At 38.6% G+C, this 19,244-nt stretch overlaps 1 protein-coding gene across 8 annotated transcripts in view; it reads right to left on the bottom strand.

The window, feature by feature from the left end:
- Positions 1–11,776: 11,776 nt before the first annotated feature.
- Positions 11,777–19,244, bottom strand: part of CPEB3 (cytoplasmic polyadenylation element binding protein 3) — an 80,417-nt gene continuing 72,949 nt past the window's right edge. For all 8 annotated transcript variants that reach the window (XM_042019015.1, XM_042019016.1, XM_042019020.1 and 5 more), the window contains one exon: positions 11,777–17,466. In XM_042019015.1, the coding sequence (XP_041874949.1) occupies positions 17,239–17,466 (228 nt within the window). In that variant the 3' untranslated portion in view covers positions 11,777–17,238. The remainder of the gene's footprint in view (positions 17,467–19,244) is intronic.

Below are 19,244 nucleotides of genomic sequence, written 5' to 3'. Positions count from 1 at the left end.
CTGTCCTTTTCTTTTAGAGCACAGCTGGAACACCAGGGGGAAATGGCAGTGCCAGTCCTATTTCCATTTTATGGACTAGAGTGGTTGTTCAGTGATGTTAGTGTAAAAGCCTGCAGCCCACTAGGATATCAGTGGATTTGTGTGGAATTCCTTTCACCCTGAAACTTTTCCACGATGCAGCGCAATCTGAAGTATCATAGGGAGTAAAGAATGTGAGTGTGTAAGGATATCAGGCTGCTCACTGTAGTCTGGATTTTATGTGCTTCCCTGTGGAAGAGAGACTATAGTTGTGTCTCTGCATCACAGACTGTTCATTTTATGCACGTTAAAGCAAAACTACCTTTGGCTAAAGTGCAAAAAACGTCCTGGTAATGTAATTGCTACTTACCTACAGCTACTTGAAAAACATTCTCTTGATTCTCTAGGGGATACAGAAAAAAAACAAAGAGAAGGGATTTTGTTTCCCCCAAATTACATCACATCACACAATTTTCTATTAATCTTCTTTTCAGTGTAAATCAAGAATATCCCTGTTGTTTCAAAAAGATGACAGCATCCTGCCCAGTGGGCCAAAGGAATGATAATGCACTCTTAGAACATGAAGAATTCAGCCTTGTTAGCTCTTCTTCCAAGAATAAAGCTGAGCAAAAAGGTTAATGCAAGGGTCGGGGTTGAATCCTTTAAAGTAATTCATCAAATGTGTTAATGAGAGCACCACTTTGTTATCATTTCTGAAAATGAGTGCTTGGATCAGACCAACTTGAAGAGTAGAAACAATCTCACCGTATTGACTCTAGGACTTGGCAAGATAAAGAGACTCAGAGCTGCCTGAAGAGTCCCCTGCATCACTGAGGGTGAGCCCAGCCTTGTCCCATGAAAAAATCTACGAGCAGGAAGCTGAAGGTGAAGTTTGTGTGAGTGTCAGGGGTGGGGTCATTGTGTCCTACAGCTCCAGCAGCAGTGAGGTGCAAGAGACAGTGCTGTTATTTATGCTTTATTTGGTACAAACAATGCATTTTAACCTGCCTAACAGAAACTGAGCCAGACTGAGTCATAACTGTTGTGAACTTGGATGCCTGAGTTGTTCTTATATCTGAGCAAACCTTTTCTTCCAGCTTCTGCCAATCTGATTTGCAATCCAAAGGCGTTTGTAGAGTTAACCTAAGGGCATTGAATGGGGTTTGACTAATTCAGTCTCATTTGGAAATGAGTGTGTATGTAGTGGGATATTTCTGAGAAGAAGCCTCTTGTATTATGCTCTTCTGACTACAAGTTTTGTTTGAATGCTGCCATAGTCCTTATTGGACATCACAGACATGTCTTTGAAACACTGACCTAATAAAATCCAGTCCTGGGGATAGAGAGCCAGTTAAATGTGCAATCTTCATAACCTCTCTACCCAACACAATCCTTTCAAGCAGGGGTCAGACTTTCAACCTCAGTTCTTTACACAGTGAGAAAGAACCAGCAATTAAAGCTCCTTATATGCTTGTAGTTGTCAAGTATAGAAATTACATGATACCAATATGTGTTTTCTACAATGGAGATGGAGGCAGAAAGAGATCATCACATTAATTAGTTTTTTCTTTTGAAAAAAAGACTGACTGTATTGAGAATTATAAGTAAGACCAGTGCATTCCTGACTGGCTGTAAGATCTCAGACAAGTAATTTATTTTCAGTCCTCCTGTTATTTTTATGTGCTCATTTTGTTTTTCGTACTTAGACTGAAAGCACTTCAGGACAGAATCTCGCACTCTCTGCCTTATATAATGCCAGGCCTAACAAAGCTCTGCTTTGCTTTGGGGCCTTTAGACACTGATGAAACATAAATACTTTCAAAGACAATTAGCAGTACAGACTTTGAATGGGAAGTTATAGTCTGGCCTGAGAAAGAGGAATCTTTACTGCTCTTCCCTATCTGCTGATGAGTATTCTCTTGGAAGGGAGGAGACTGGAAATTTTTGCAAACATTCTAAATGTTCAAGATGCTTTCAGAATTGTGGCTGAGTCTGAAGAACCTGCAGTGTGAGTGGTCAAATTGTTTGGCTGGAAATCAAATTAGCTTGATACCTGCATGTCTCACTAGCACCTAAAGCCTGGAAGAGCTTTAGTAAAAATTAAAGAACTCCCTGTCCTAAGCAAATACTTGTGATTACTTACAAAACTTAACCATCAAGTGCCTTGAGGGAGACAAGCTTGACAGTGTGGTAATATTTAGGCTGTAAAGCAAACAGATCAAAATAGGCTTTCCTTTGAAGAATTATATAAATTTTCCATTCCTTTTTTTTATTTTGTTTTCTATTATTTTTATCACAGCAGCACCTGAGAGTCCAGTCAGCATAAAGAGCAGGGCAACATACAAACCCTGCCGTAAAATTCTGCTCTTCTGAAGCGCCGTTGGTCTTAGGGCACAGTGAGAGGGGCAAATTAAGTTGCTTGAGAGAACTTAAAATGCAGAGTAACTGCATTTTATGACCTTTATTTCTCCAGAAGTTCTTGTCATGTTAGTTCTACCAGCTAATTTACTTTATTAATTTTTTTTTCCAGCTTGAGTTTTTTGTAGAGTCAGATTGCATTCTGTAGTAATTAGACAGATAAGAGCTGAGATAGGTGGAACTCTGGCAGAGACATAGGATTAAGTATCTGTGGAGTGGAAACTTCTTAACCATGATCAGCAGCAGAAGACAAAGCAACTGGACATGCACTGATTAGATTAAGTCAGCCCTGGTGGCACAGGTGTGGGAAATAAGTGCAGTCAGAAATTTCTTCTCACTGATTGGTGCCAGGCTGTGACCTGCAAAGACAGTCACTGTTGCAATTACACTGGCCTTTAATTTCTTTGTTTTAAAAGCTAAAGGACATCGCCCCCCCCCCGCCCCCCCAATGTTTTAATAAACAGAGTGACCTGATGTAATCATAGGAGGGCACATTTAAGTATGGGTAGAGTATATACAATTTGTTTCACCCCACTTCTCCTGTACAAGGTGCTTTAAACATAGCAAGTGTCACTAATTATTCCACAGGTGCAACACAGAAATTGTGGTCTGTGTGTTTTCCCTCAGAAGATTTGGGACTGTGAGAATGTCCTCTGTAATCAGTGAAAATACTTCTGTCATGGGAGTGGTGCAGGTTTAGATACTCTGTTGGTATCATCATGGTAGACTATTCTAATTTGCCTTCTAGTTCACTACCAAGCATTCCTAGTAATTGCAAGTTTTTGAGAAATAACAGCAGGTCACTAGACCTCCTGATCCTCAAGGCAGGCTCATCATTCACTTACCTGTAGTACACATAGGGGCAGCTAATATCATCTCTTAAACCCGGTAGGTCAGGTGCATCTTTATAGGCTGTTGGATACCTGTTGGGTGGTTGGGGAATTCTGAACCTGCCCAGTGTCGAGGGCAGTTAATGCTTTTATATTTGGCAATGCAACTTCACCAGGACTATCTAGGAGGAAGTGGTGTGGACAGTAGCACACCTGAGATCTTGCCCTTCTTTAGCATGTGGGAATGTCACATGGAATTCACACCTCTGTGTCCTTGCAGTCATCTTTTTTTTTTCTTTTTTCTTTAATATGTCATTGTAACTGAAGCTCTTCTTATGAACTGTGAGTAAAGGTGGTGGCTTGCTGGTGGGAAACAAAAGTGTGCAATGCAGGTCTACAAAAGCACTTGCTCTTTAGATTTTGGTACTCTTCAGGCAGCTACTCTATAGTGACCTACTCTGCTTTGCCAGAGAAGGTAGTCGTGGGTCTGTGCAGAGGCACCTTTAGGCAACTTAGTCCGCCAGAGAGTTCAGACAGCCTCAAGGTTATGCAGAAGGTGAGTAGGAGTTTTCAGGAACAGTTTTGGACTTTAATTTTTAATTACATCCTTTTTTATTTCTTCAGTTTGGCCCTACAGTGAAATTTGATTAAGACAGTACTAAAGGTTTTTCCACACCAACAATTTCACCTTCAAAGGCATTTGCAGCTGTGACCTCAGATATTGTCACTGTTTCATGTATTTCTCCTCTACTGACAGAAGGAGGAATTCATGTTCACTGTTCATAAATAGGATCATGGCAGAGAACATCCTGACTCTGTGTGCAGTCTCTCTGCCTGCAGTCTGTCTGCTTGATCTGCCAACCCTAAATTTTCATCTCCCCACCTGATTTGAAAAGGGGCAGATATTAGATTTTTCTGTGAAATGAACTGCTGAATTAGCAACTCTCTCATCTAAGGGCCACAAATGGAAATGAAGGGCTAATTCCCTGTGCTGTGGCGCTCAGCTCTGAATTATGTGGCAGGCGCTCTGAGTGCTGCATTTGATATTCTTAGAAACCATTTTGATTGGAGCAAATGCAGATGAAAGGCTCAACAGATAACAAACCAGAGGAATTTCCTTCAGCCCGAGGTTTGTGTCCTCATTCAGCAGTTGGATTTGGAATCTGCTTGTCCTGGGTGTCATCAGAGTATGTTTTGAAAGCACGCACACAACTGTCCAGAAAATCTGAGAGGATTGCTGGCCAGCTCATTTGTCTTTACAGGTTACATCTGGCTTTGATGAGCTGCACATGCATGCATATGATCTTTGTCCAGGTGGACAAAATGTCTAGTTTAATGTTTAGCAATAGGTCCTTCATAGCCTTTCAGTCAAGGGCTTCAGTTACATATTAATGGCACAGATCTTTGTGCAGGTTCAAGAGCAGGAACATTGGTACATACTGGGGTAGGGAATGTTTTGGCTCACCATGCCAGATATAGCTGTTGGCCCCAATTTGGCAATTACTTCAGTATCCATGTAATTTTAAGCACATAAGTAATTCCAGTCAGTCAGGCTTGTGTTTAAAAGTGTGTTGCTGACTGGGGAATTTCTGGCTTCTATAGCTGTTCAAATCTTGGCTCCCAGGAATCTTCCTCCAAATTTAACAACATTTCTGCTTTACTCTCTTGTGGTAGAAAACTGGTAGCCTGCTTTGCTCTGTCAGCACAGACAGCAAATCTGCTTTAGCTTCCATCCTGTGAGGATCTGTCATTTATGCATTGGACAGATACCTTGATGGGAATAAACATGGGATGGTTTACTTGAGAGGCCATGCAATGTGGGCTGCTAAAGCTGAGACTCGTTATTCAGGTTGCATGGAAATGCAGCCCAGACAATTGGCAAAAATCTTACACACACTTTCACAAAGTTGGGTGCTTGTTCCACAAAGTTTGGAAGTTTTGCAGAGCTTAAGTAGGGCAGTACAGAGTAAGAGCCAGGAGAGGTATTGGAAATGGAATTGCTTTTTCACCAGTATTGGGAGAGAAATGCGTAAGCTCCTTTGAACTAGAAAATGAAGCTACATCAGCTCCATGCTATACATGAGATAAATATTGTTCAGGGCAGTGTGGAGAAGATATAGCAGCTTAAATCTTGAGGGAGAGGAAGGACTGTTTGGGACATTCGTAAGTAAGGGAAATATATTTAAATATAAGGTGCTATTCCTTGTCCTGATTTTCTTTTTTTTTTTAAATGGATCCTTCACTGTATTGTACCATAACCTGTACAAGTGAAGGAGTTTCTTCTTTTCTCTGGGCAGTGATTTGTTTTATCTTTTTTTTTTTTATTCACTTGTACTAGGAAATGTCTGCAGGCCATCAGCCATTTCCACATTGGCTGTGGAAGAATGAGCCTGTAATAGGAAGAGAGTACTGCCCTACAGTGTAGTCCTTTCTCTTCCTTTTAAACCACATCTTTCCATTGAAGAGCAGAGACTGTCCAGCCTGGCTCAGGTCAAAATGGAAGAATGGCAAAAGTAGATTTTCCTGGGAAGCTGTTTTTTTCCATTCACAGCTAAGTGTGTAACTTCACATCAGAGCTGGTCTGGCTAAATGAGCACCTTGGATACCTCTCTCCCCACTACATCCTAGATGACTTCCTCATCTTCAGCTCTTCCTCCAGCTGGAAAAGCCACAAGTAGCTGGAGACTTCTGTCAGCTGTACTGACAGAACTACTGTCTTCTCTGTCAGCAAATCCACAGCTGTTCCCAGGTGCACACCAAATATCTCCAAGCAAAGCAGCAAGAAGTGGGGTTCAGTTTATGACACATTTTCCTGGCTTCTGTAGAATTAATAGGAGCATGTCGCTCAGTGGGTTGCATCAGACAGCCCAGTGAGGTATTGCTCTGTCTCTTCCTCATCTGTGCACTTGAGGCTTCTGTTCATACTTCAGAGCAAGGATGATCTGAGGTATGTGTAAGGCTCTAGAGCATGTCTGGGACTGTGCTTGTGGGGAGAGGTGGAACTGACAGAAGGGTGATATCAGCACCTTCTAAAGCCTCAGAAGGGATATCATGTTCTTCAGATCCAGCGAGAACCAGCATCTTCCCTGATTGCCTTGTCCCACTGCCAGGGTGAGGCTATTATGAGTAAATGGCTCGGTAATAGGAGGAGCTGCAGAAGGGCCTCAGGAGCCCAAGCAGGTGGTACAGCTGGTGATGACAGGCACAGTCTGTGGGAACAGTATGTGTGCTGGAGATAGCCAGGGAGAACCCATTTTAGCAAGAGCTGGGCAGACTCACGGTCACATGGCTCTGGCTCAGCTGTACAGCCTGAGCTTTAGGAAGCTGAGAGAACCAAGTTTTCAGAATTTGCATACTGCAGCTGAGTGACTCCACTGACTCCATTTCCTGGGGCCAGTGAGTTGTTCTCAAAGTCCTGTTTCTGCAAGAACCACAAAATGAATGACAAAACTCCCAGAATTTCTAATCTGATAGTGCATTTGGAACTGGTTTGGAAATTGGGCAAAGATTCAGCTTGAGTATTTGATATGAAGTGTTCACTTCTGGCTAATGCTATTTCTGTTACATCCCTCCTTCAGAGCATGATTTAAGAGGGCTGTCTGAGAGAAGGGCACTTGCTGACTCTGCGTTACCTCCTGCAGCATTTTGAATGCAGCATAATTCCCCTGTGAAAAGAACCAATACAACCAATCCCCTTGAACTCTTCACACTTGACAGAAACACAAGTGAAGAGGGTGATCCATAATAATTAGGAAATTGGGATCAAAAGCAGGCAGGCTTAGCCCAAACTGTTTTTTTCTCAGGGGCAATATTGCAGCTTATAATACACAACTTAATTACTAGAGAACATCCTTTCTGCAAGTGCAGGCAGTTTCCAGAGTGGAAAACTGCTATAAATATAGTTCTAAATTCTACTCAAACTAGGTTAGGAGAGCATGATCTTGGGTAGTATTTAAAAGAGTAAAAGGAGAATGCCATGTAGTGTTGTCCTATTTCTGGCATCACTCCTTAGTGGAAAAGCCATTGTCACCTATCTGCCCTCATATGTCATTCAGAAACAAGAAATCAAACACAAGACAGAAATGATGGTCCTTACGATCCTTTTCCAAACAAAAGTGGTTGTCCTACTTTAGGGCAGTGGCAGGCATGTTCAGCTCAGGGCTGCAAATGCTCTGTTAAAGGCAGACTGAGCTATGTGTGTGTGAGGAGTCCTTTTGTGTGTCACAGATACCGCGTTAATAAAAGTCTAAGCTGCAGAAGAGGTTCATCCTCCCCCACACTTTGCTGCTTTTCCTTTTACTTTATACATGTACTCTACACTCTATAGGCTCTGTTCAATGGAGCTAAGACTCACAGGATGGAGGTAAATTTAAGATTTAAGGGGTTTTTTTAATATGTTGTGTAAGAATAGTCTGACAAATGCAGAGGATATCATGTATCTTAGCATTTGTTTTCCTTTGTTTCATACAACCCCCAGTTTCATTGAGGATTAGATGTCAGCAGCCATTACACAGCAGGGAGTTAATTACAGAAGTTACTGGATTATATAATGGTGTAAAGATTTCCAGACTCAGTAAGTTATATCTCCTCATGACCAGTTTTTTTTCTTGCCTTCTGGCCATATAGTCTATACTAAACATTTTTCAGGGCAATGATTGAAGTAGTTTTACTGAAGGAATTTTAGCACTGAAGTTTCCTGGTATCTGATGGATTTTTCCAGAAGAAAACCTTAGCAAGAGACCGTTACAGTTTGTCACATTTATATCCTATCCTGCTCTGAGGGTAGTGCTTTCGTTGCATGGCCATAAAGTAATGGTATTTCTCTGCCTCTAAACTCTCTTCACAGAAAAGTGCTAAAACATTCTATTTCTGGATTTGCTTTTTTTGTCCTTTGTAGGATTGGGGTGAGGGGCATGGAGGGGTGCGAGGGGGTGTGATTGCATTATGCTTTGCCTCATAGGGTGCAGGTTCTTCAGCTCTTCAAGACTTGAGAGTCATTTTCCTCTGTATGGCAGGTAATTTATTTTCAGTGCTTATAGGAGTATATATTTTCTGCTGTTGTCTGGCACTGATATTTAGCATCTTTGAACAGAACAACATAAGCACCTAATGTATGTATTTTTAAAAAAATCTGAACTGAGAAAAGGAAAAACAAGTCAAGGTCTCAAAGCTGAACCTACAACGTTATGCCAGTGATGTTGAATTTGAGCATTACCATGTCTAATTGTTTAGCCTGTGGTGGCCACAGCATAATCCCAGTCCTTGAGTTAGGCACCTGTAAGTAAATGTGATGCAGAGATACTTAAGGTGCTTTAGCATGGGCTAATTTAGTTGCTTTTCAGGGTGGTTAATCACACAGAGTGTCACACACTCAAAACAGTAGTGTTTACTTGCATTATGCTGCCTGTGACTGGACTAAGGCTTTTGCTTTCTGTTGTTCCACTTCTATGTAAAACAAATTAAGATTCTCTGGACTGAGAGGGTGGAGCATAGGAATGACTTATTAACTGAAAGGCTTGGACACCCACTTGGGAAGGAGGAGATGTTGGTTTTGGTTTTTGGCCTGTTTCTGAGTTCAATGTAATAATCAAATACTCTTGCTTATTTCTGCCAGTGACCGAAATTTGCCCATTTACAAATGATAGCGTGCAGGTCCAGTCAGAAGTAAGAAAGATACAGTTAGATTGCCCAGCAGGACATTTCTGGCACATGTGTCTATGCTGTGATTCTGTGGGCCCTGAGTACAATATGCACAAGGCAGTTGGAGGAATTAGGCACATTGTGAACAAGATTTTGCCCATCTCCTAGAATTTCATGTTTGTTATTTGACTCTGACCATGTTCTGTAGTCTGACAATGAGATTAGAGGCTTTTGATGTAACTCTGAAAGGCGAAGATTTTGGAGGACAGATGAGTTGAGATCATGTATCTTTGCATGACTTTTGGCAGTTATTTTGGAGAATTATTTTGCATAGGAATAGTACCAGCTCTATCTCTCTTTCAGACTTTCATTTCAATGGGTGCATGTTGAAGCTGGCAAGGAAGTCAAGAAGATGTATCAGAGGGAACGATCATGTTACATATAATTTTATGAACAACCATTTTGATTATTTACCTTAATGGTGATGCTTATGCTCTTCCAGAGACCATTCTTCTTCACTTGGTAAAGGCCAAAACACATATCACAAAATAGTTAAGAGTAGTTGCCACAACCATGAGTAAATAGGTTTAGTTCTTGCTCCATAGTGCAGGAAATTTTGAAAAAGATAATAGTAAAAAATATAGATATCCCCAAGTGTTTTGACTACTCAGGCTATTGGATAGAGAAGGAGGAATACACCTTTGTTGTCCAGTATGTGAAACATGGGCTGATAAATAAGTTTGCAAGTGCTTTCTGTATTTAGGCCTGCAGATGGAAAAAAATACAGGGGAATACCCTGAGAATCTAAGTAGATCTTGGGTTATTGAACAACTGAGAAGTATTATGACACAAGCAGTTTTATATATTCCTGTTCACAAAAACATAGGCCCAAGCAATGCTAGGGCAGCAGCTCAAAGAGAATTTTAAGAAGTTGGTAGAAAATAAACATCACTTAAGCTCCTAAATGGATGCCTGGTTTTACTGATTTAGCCCCAGGTGCCTCCCATGGTACTCAAGTAATGTACCATGGGAAGCTGCTGTGCTCTGAATGGAACAGCACAAATTCTGTCCCAGCTGTTGCCAAGGGCCTGCCATATGACTTTATATTTGCTGATAGCTTACTTCTCCTTCAAAAACAGGAAAAAGGGGGAGATTTCTGTACCTTTATCATGTTTCCTTCTCTAATTGCTGTATGCGCTGTTTGTCACCCCAAAATAAACTGCAAAAACTTGTTTGCCTGAGGGGAGAGAGAAGATTCATTTGAACAGGCATTGTCCGGTGTGCAGCTGGTACATGCAACTTTGCCCTGCATTCATAATGGAATTGTGTGCTATAAGGGTTTTGCAAGTAGCTTGTAACATTTTTATGAAAACAGGTTACATAGGTTTCTTGTTTTAAAACCCATTTCCTGATTCATCCCTGGGAGAGAATGCAGCAATTCTCCTCCTGTGCTCATGCTGTTTATCTTTTGCTAAACAGAGGAAAGCAGATTATGGTTTTTAAGAGCTAAGCTTTGGCATTTCTGTAGGTCTGTGTGAGGGGGGACATGTTGCTTTGGTGCCTTGAGTGCAAAAATGTTTAGTTTGGGAGCATGTCTAAATAGGCTTAATGCACTTCAATAGTCACAGGTGACTATTTTAGTTAAGTTTGCCAAAATAAAATATACCAACCAGAAGCAAAGGAGGACATGCAGATTTTTGTACTTAAGTGCACTGGTTTAAATTAAGTTACTGCAACCTTTTTTTACTGCAGGCAAACGCTGAGGTAAACGCTGTTATCAGCGGGAGAAGGGAGTTGTCAGTATCAGCGTACCTTGCCAGCAGCATGGCTGACTTTATCAGGAAGGGAAGAATTGGGGATTAGAAGGTTCAGAGGGGCTGCACTTCTTCCCACAACTGTTCTCTTTAACTGAGGAGGGGATAAACTCACACTGACTTTTGTCCAGATGGACTTGGAACGTTGTACAGTGAGAAGCTACACTAAGCAATTAATTGGGAGGTGTTTTTAAGAACTCCCTCCCCAAATTTAGGTCTGAAGTAAGGAGAAGCCTACAGCTTCTCATACATTCATTCACTCCTAGAATGAATACTACAGATCACTGCCTTGTAAAAGCACTGCTCCTGGCAGAGTAGTCAGCAGACCATTCCCCTGAAAGGTTATTCACTATCAGTTTGAAAACAAGTCAGCCTGTAATTTCTAGTGCTGATGGCTCCAGCAGGGTTCTTGAGCTGCATTTATGTAGACATTGAAAGCAAGCAGTGACACAGACTACGTACTGTTCTTGGGGTCTTCACTTGCCCTGATATAGAAGAATTCACATTTTTTTCAAGGAAGTGTTCTATGGCATTCCAAACAGCTGTACTGCTGAGCTTTAGTTGTCTCCTATTCTTAAAAAATAAGCCTTTACAAACTTCTGTTGCAGAGCTTTTTTATTTTTTTAACTGATCAGTCTAATCTCTGCCTGCAACCATTGCTAAACTGCTAATAAAAGTGTGCAGTATGTTAGCCAGCAACTTTGCTTTAGCTCAGAGAAAATAATTGAACAGTTCCTTTCCTCAAGGCACTTGATTCTACATTCCCAGAAATATTTCCATCATATATATTTTTGTATTTACCTTCAGTTTAGCATAATAAATACCTCTTTAAGGTGGCTTTTCCATTTTAGAGAGAATACATAAGTGGATCATATACTTGCATTATAAAATAACTAGGAAAGACAGTTTGTGTGCATGTAAGGTGTGTCTTTGCTTAACTTCATCTAGTGTAAAGAGTTTCCCAGTACAAGATTTGGGGGTTTTGTATCTAGTTTACATTCCCATAAAGTATATCCCAAGATTTCCTTAGCATTTGCAAAGGATGACAAATATCAGTACTTCATACAACTATATTTAATAAGTTATTACAGAAAAAAATAAAGTCCAAACTACAAAGTTTAAGCAGTTGTAAGCAATAGCAGCATTGAGCTCCATGTTTAGTCACAGTACTGCAGTTCCATACAAGCATTAGTCCAAGCCAAAAAGGAAGAAGCCTTGTTAGAATTACTAGCAAAAACAATCTAAGAGAACATGTAATAAAAGATACAGTACATTTAAAATTAGTTGAAAAACAAGTACAGAGATCTTAGCTGTGAATGCTCTAAAAGTTAATGTCCATTAGTTTGACAGTAAAATTACAAATATCTAATACTTTATACCCCAACAGAACTACATCCAGGAAAGAAAAAAGAGCAAAAGTTATCTCTTGTTAGCACCCTGGTTTTCTACTTACTGGTGAACTTTTTGTCATGTAAATTTGAGTGTGTCAGAATTATGTGACCAATGTGATTTCTGACCAGCTACCCATTTGGGGTATAGAGTAGTCACTAACATGAATATAAAATACTCTGTGGTATGATAGAACACTATAGCAGCAGAGATTAAGAAGTTTGTCTGTTTAAAAAAAAAGAAAGAAAGGAAGGAAAAGAAAAAGGGTTTAGCTGACATCATACAAACTAGCATAAAAGCAACTACATACAAGCCAGATTAAACAAAAGAGACACTTCTACAAATCTGTGACTAATCTTTCACTCATACCTTGCAAGTAGAGATGTCACAATACTGAAATATTAACATGGGAGCTTTTCCCAGTTAAGCGCCTTTTTTTTTCTTTTTTCTTTTTTTTTTTTTTTTTACTACTCTAACAGATAGTGAAATCAGCAAAGTTATTTGCTAACTGCATATTTGCAATACAATTGGTTTTAGCCCATGCCTTGCTAGCAGGCTATAAAATACAAGCATGTCGGCAGAAATATAAGCATAAACTTTGTACCACTTAGCAGGAATTTTTTATTCCCTCTTCATTCCTTAATCTCCTTTGTTTGCAATTTGTGTACATTCCAACCAGTAGTACCTAATTTGAGTCTAAATTTTACTTCACTATTTGATCTAGTCTATACATTACTTACAGAACTGAACACACAGAGGATACACAATAGACCAACTCTGGGCACATTTCTTCCCACAAGTCACGGACGAGTCACTCTAACACTCGAGCAGAAGTTAAGTCTAAAAGGTCATCAGCAACTTGTGGAAGCGAGAGTTTTGTCTAGAGAAAGTCATTGTATGCCCTGTTTACGCAACACCAGTTTTAGTCTGGATTGTTTCAGGTGCCAGAACAGTCACTGGCTTCAGGAAGGGGTTTCTTCTGGCTGCATAGGGAAACAAAGGTGATGTAAATGGAGGTGAAAAGTGTTTTGATACTGGCCCTTGGTATTGCCAATACAAAAGAAAAAAAGGACAAAGACACAAGAGAGGCCGAGAAGAACGGAGAAAGACAAAGAAGCTGAACGGATGTTCAGACGTGGTGGCAATATGAGTTACTGCATTGCTACCAGGGGATGGACAGAGAGTATTTTGCATTAACTTGGCAGCTCCCACCCATGTGGGGTGGCTGGGTTAGAAAATGGTGTGGGCACCAACAGTCTGCTCCACGCTGCCACTGAGAAACGCATCAGAGAGGGACTTGTGCAGGAAAGGGGCAATTTCATTAAATAAATAACACGGTGGCAAAATACAATGAAGAATATATATTTTAGGAAGTTCAATCTAAGGCTATTGAAAAGAGAGGTTACTGAGTTCATGACAAGAAAAGTAATGAAGAATTATGCTGAATGGGCAGGGTCAAAAACCCATTGTTCAATAGATTTAGTTCCTTATAACGGCAATAGTATTTCATCAACACTGGTGGTGTATAAATCTAGACAGCGAACTGGTACTGTGACATCCCTATTATCTCCCTAAATCATTTTGATAAAGGAAAAGGCTTTTCAAAATATCACGTTTTTTCTGCTTCATTCTGTCATTTTATTGCCCAATTCTTTGTTACAATTTTCCAATCACTTTACATAACCAACCATTTTCATCATTGCCACACTATTGTAAACCACATCAGCAAGTTAATACATAAAGCTTTGCATTTCAAAAAACTAGACACTTTAGTAACAATATTACAAAGATTTTAGCTTCAAAAATAACTGAAAATGAAAAAAATAAACTTTTAAAGAATCAGCATCATAAAATTAATTTATTCCAAGTAAAAATACAAAATAATATTAATGACATTGACCAGATATGAAAGTCTCTCCCAGAAACAACTATATTAATGGTTGAGAAAGCACTCCTTAAAGAAAATACGAAATAAAAATGAAAAATATGTAAATATGTTTAATTTTTTTCTTAGCAAAAAATCTTTCTAAAAATAACAATGAAAATTTGTCTCAGTACAAAGGCTACATTACTATTGAAAAAATACCAGCATGAAGAAAAGGTACATATTTGACAGTAGAAAAATGATTTTAGTGAATCACAATGTCTAAAGTCTGCAATGAAAATAAATCTGCAATAAAGATTTATGCCTTTTTTCTTTTCATTTTTCTTTTTTTTTATACAAACAGTACAAACAGTATTGCACATAACAACAAATAGTCGAGGTTAGGTTAGCCTTCAAAAAAATCGACTAGTTCAAGTCTCACATCAGAAAAGGCCACAATAGGACCTGTTGTACCCAGGGGCTTCTTAGTCAAGTTGCAGTTCAGAACTCCATATTTTAAAAAATAATTTTTTTTGAAGGACCCTCTTTTAATATAACATATTAACAACTCAGGGGCACATTCATTTACAAAACAAAAGGGAGCATGTCATAATTTAATAAACTAAAAAAAGTTCTCTTTAAAAAAATACAAACAGAAGAACTCTCACAATTCTGGTCAGTCGTGCATAATCACACTTGATTATAAATATACAAATTAAGGGAAAATATTTTTTCACCTTCTATTCACAACTTTCAGCACCAAATGGAGTTTGTGTTTACACCTGTTCTTTATGATGATTTTGTTTCAGATTTAATCCAACATTATGCTATATTGTACATTTTCCAGCTTCTCTCTCTCTCGCTCTCTTTCTCTCTGGGGGTATTTTTCTACATGAAAGAGGGGTATTTCTTCAAAAAGGTTTACTTCTTTCACATAATTAGGTAGACTTCTGTAGGTTAGCTATGATCTTTAATATTACAGTTATAAAGCTCTAACTTCTTCATTTTCAAAAAAACTCAAATAAGCATGAAAAAAATAAAGTTACCCATCTGTTAAATCATTTTTCTTGCAGAATTAAATTAATATATATTTTTCTGAATAAACTTACTTAGAAAATATCATTTTCTTTCCTATATTTCAAAATTGAGGTATTGCAAAAGATCATGTCAGTCAGAAAGCATGCCTTTTTCTTTAAAAAAAATCATCAGCCGACTGTTGAAAACTGTCTAGATACAAAAAGTAGTGCATAACAAAATGTCTTGTACAGATGAAAAAAAACAGAAAAGACACCTGGGCTGGGAAAAGCAATATCACAAAACCGCCCAGAAGTAACTTCAAAAGGGATAATTATAATAAGCATTTTAAACCAGTAAAAAACTATTTTTTCTTTTTTTTTTTCTCCAAAAACAGAAAAAATCCTTTCAAAGCCAATACTTGCAACTAAACATTGGGAAAACCAACTTACTAAATTAGACACAAAGAAGGACATCACAACAAACAAAACCCAGAACATTTAAATCTACTATGCGGTGTCATATCCAGTCAGATTGTCCCCAGAACTGCAAAAACAAAGGAGGAAAAAGAAAAAAAAATAGTGTACACATTCTCACAATCATTAGTATACCAAGTGTGTTTATATTTATATGCTATCTGCAGCCCCATAGTTCATGCTAAAAAAATGTCCACTGTGTTAGCAGGTCTTAATTGTATTCAAGCTTCACAGGATACATCCAGGGATTAGAGAGATAACGCCACATCCACAGAGCAGACATCTCATGTTACTTTTATATGCAGACATTTCTTTAGCACCACTTTGTTTCCTAACTTCCTTAAATGTGCCTAGGTTATTAGTTTGACAGACTATCTAATCGGTAGTGTATGTACGCCAGCATGAGCTCTTTGGTTTTCTGGACAAGGTCTGCAGCTACGTAAATGATGCAAGCATTAGGAGAGAGATTGTAACTAAGAGCTCATTTCTGTTTATGTACCTGTTATGAACTGTCAAAAATGTGTTATGTCAGATACAGAGGCTTTAACAGTTAAGTTTGATCACAGTACTAGACATAATCACTTTACTATATAAAATAAATTGCACGATATATAACAGAGCACCGCAAAGTACTTCATCTACCATCCACAAATTTTTTTTTAAGAATATCCTACAGCTAGTTTTTATATTTGTTGTAATATAGGTCATTCTGTAATGGGCTGATCCTAATTTCAGAAGCATTACATTTACTGAGGCATGCCTTCCTCCAGTCAGTAATCAACTTTTTTTTGTTACTGAGCATTTTGTAGCCTACGTAGATCATAATTTGTGCATTGTGGGCAGGTTTTATATTAGACATATATAAAATTTATTGCATGCAGCAACCTGATTAAGTAAACATGCAGTCAAAAAATATTGACCTTCCTTGGAAGCTTTTCTGTATGCTATACTGATCTCCTTTCAGCAGCCATCACTATTTTAATCACATACTCATTTTTAATTGATACCCTAGCCTGAATAGAGTATTATGGTATTAGTAATACCATTTTAATAGCAGCAAAAGCTATTGCAGCATACATTTACATAACACTAGAAGACCTAACAAAACAAAACAAACCCAACAAAACAAACAAACAAACAAAAAAAAAACCCCTCAGCAAAACAAAAGAAAAAAGTCTGATCCAGCTTATGAGGTATCATCCTTACAAGTCAAAATGGAGAGCAACTAAAGGCTTATTTTCTTTAAGGGTTATTACTATTCTAAATGACCCAAACTAATGATTGCTGAATATCTGTTTAAGTTTTTGCTACATCTGCCACCTACTTGTGAATATTACCTTTGGTAAGTCATCTGCTAGGGGCAAGTCTAAATTTCTGAAAATAAGTGCATGCTCCAGTTTAAAAATAAAAATAATTATAATTACAATAAAAAAATCTTCATCACATACACATCAGCCCAGTGAAGACTGATGAGAATGGCAGTCTACATAATGTCACTAGTGACAAGTCTTGTGTAGGAAATTAAGGTACCAAGCAGATGTTTGTGTGAATCAAAGTGCAAAATCAGTACAGTTACACTCTGCCGGTTTGTATTATACTGGACACTGAGTTCAGTAATGTGACTGTAAATAATAATAATAGTAATAAAAAGACCCATATCTTCATTAAAGTCGAGGACGAATGCACAGATTTCCAGAACACTAAGCCCTGAGGCAGCGCTCTCTTTTCACTCAATTTTATTTACTCCAGTACTTGTTGCTGGGTGCGGCCGGGGTTCAGCTCCAGCGGAACGGGACGTGGCGGGGCCGGTCACCTCCCTCCTTTACCAGTGGTTTGTGGAACTCCCGCCCAGCACGAGAGTGTATGCTGGCCCAGCAGTATTCACAGTAATACTGCAAACAGGTAACATTGGCACAAAAGAATGGAGCAAATTTTCCACCACAGCGAGTGCCCTGGCATTCATCACACATCTGATCATCCAGCACATATGGCTTCACTTCCACCTGCACCAGGGACAAGAAAACAACTGTAAGAACATCTCATAGTTTTGCTAAGCATGAACGCAAACCCCAGTATTTTAATTCTTTCTGGCTCTACTGAAGGTTTTCAACTGATGCAGGATTAACCCGAGGTTGGTAGTTAAATTTTCATATGAAGCACTTTACCTGTCAGAAAAATCTCAAGAAAGAAGGTCGTGCTTTCGTAACTATTCAACATTCCTTGGAAAAGTTAGGTGTGGGAAAGCACTAAGATGGAAGTACAGTAAAAATAGCATCTCTGAGGATTTTTCCACTAAGAGAACTCCAGGAATGTGAATAGTTAGGGGGGCAGGCCATGAGAGCAGCATTTAGGAAGAAAAAATTATAAAGAACAAAATTGTATTTTGAAACTTCAGAGGTCTGATGAGTTTCAGAGGTTTTTTCCCACAGAAGATTTTTTTTGTCTCTTTGGTATTTTTGTGATTTGCAAAATGTAGGACCAGACTAGTAAGAGATTCAAATTAAATAAAATTAAATGTACTTGTATTAAGTACTCCCCATTTTGTTGGCAAAAATCACTATCTAAAGATGTTTAACTCTTGAGGTGCAATAAAGTTTCATTGTAGTTACAATTGAGGCCTTGCCATCAATTACAAATAAGCTGGAGAGCTGCTGACTTTTGTCCTACACTCAGTTGTAAACAACTTGGGGCTGGAATGCTTTTTGTTTTTAAAGCATTTGTGCCAAACACAGCAGGACTGATGCATGACTAGGCACTTGCAATAATGCTATTACAGAAGTTGAGTCTGTTCCTATGAATTGTGCCTACACATTTAAATTGAGTGTTCATTCATTCCAGGGAAATCATGAGTTCATGCATGTCTAATTCTTACGGCTCTCTGATGCTATTTATAAAGTGGCTTAAGTACAATCAACTGCACTAGAAAACACAGAAAAAAATCGAAGTATACATTTCTTATACATAATGTTGCTGTAACTGGACAAGTGCCAGTCTGGCACAATTTGTATATTGCAAGGAAAACCTTACTCTAGTAACAACACTGAAGTACGTAGATATTTAAAGAAACATATAGAAATATAGACAAGAAACATTCTACAAAAAAGCTTTATGCTGAATTTACTTCAGCTTATCCTGATCACACGTCAACAAATGTTACTCCTTTGAAGTAAAGCTTATAAAGTGAGTTGTATTTCTCACCTAAGGAACAGCTAGGGCTGCCAATCTATTTTTTAATTACACCCTGCTACTAGTATTGCATGGAACAAGTCTGAGTAACTGCCATTTTGCATATCAGATGCCATATCACTAAAATTAGCAGCATCATGTAAAATAAAACAGCGCTGTCTCAAATAAAATTGGAAGAAAGCAGGTCCGATGTCCAGCACAGCTCTAGATCCCCACCTACTCAAATTTCCCAAGCATGAATTGTGAAGGTCTCAAATAGAGTCTCTTTCTCTCTCTCTCTCTCTCCCTCATCTTTTATTGCATTGGTTACTAGTGAAATGATTTTAAGAATGTTTGCTGTATTGGTCAGGGATTTCAATCTATTAGATTTAAAAACTAAGATTTAAGGACTCATTAAGAGATTTCATACTTCTTCAAACTCACACATAAATCTATTTTAAAAACAGATATAAGATAATTAAATAAACTTAAATTATCATTCCACCAAGTGAAGAAAGAACAGATTAATGAAAAAAATTACTAGCTAGTCACCTTTTGTGGCTTTACCCTAAAGCTTAAAAAGAAACCCCTAGCAAGCATGTTTGATATATAAATC

Source organism: Corvus kubaryi, unplaced genomic scaffold, assembly GCF_017639235.1.
Source record: "Corvus kubaryi isolate FWS band 111438036 unplaced genomic scaffold, C.kubaryi_AGA036_p1.0 138, whole genome shotgun sequence".
NCBI classification, from domain to species: Eukaryota; Metazoa; Chordata; class Aves; order Passeriformes; family Corvidae; genus Corvus; species Corvus kubaryi.
The sequence above is the reverse complement of the archived record's forward strand: the minus strand, read 5'-3'. Positions and strand labels throughout refer to the sequence as shown.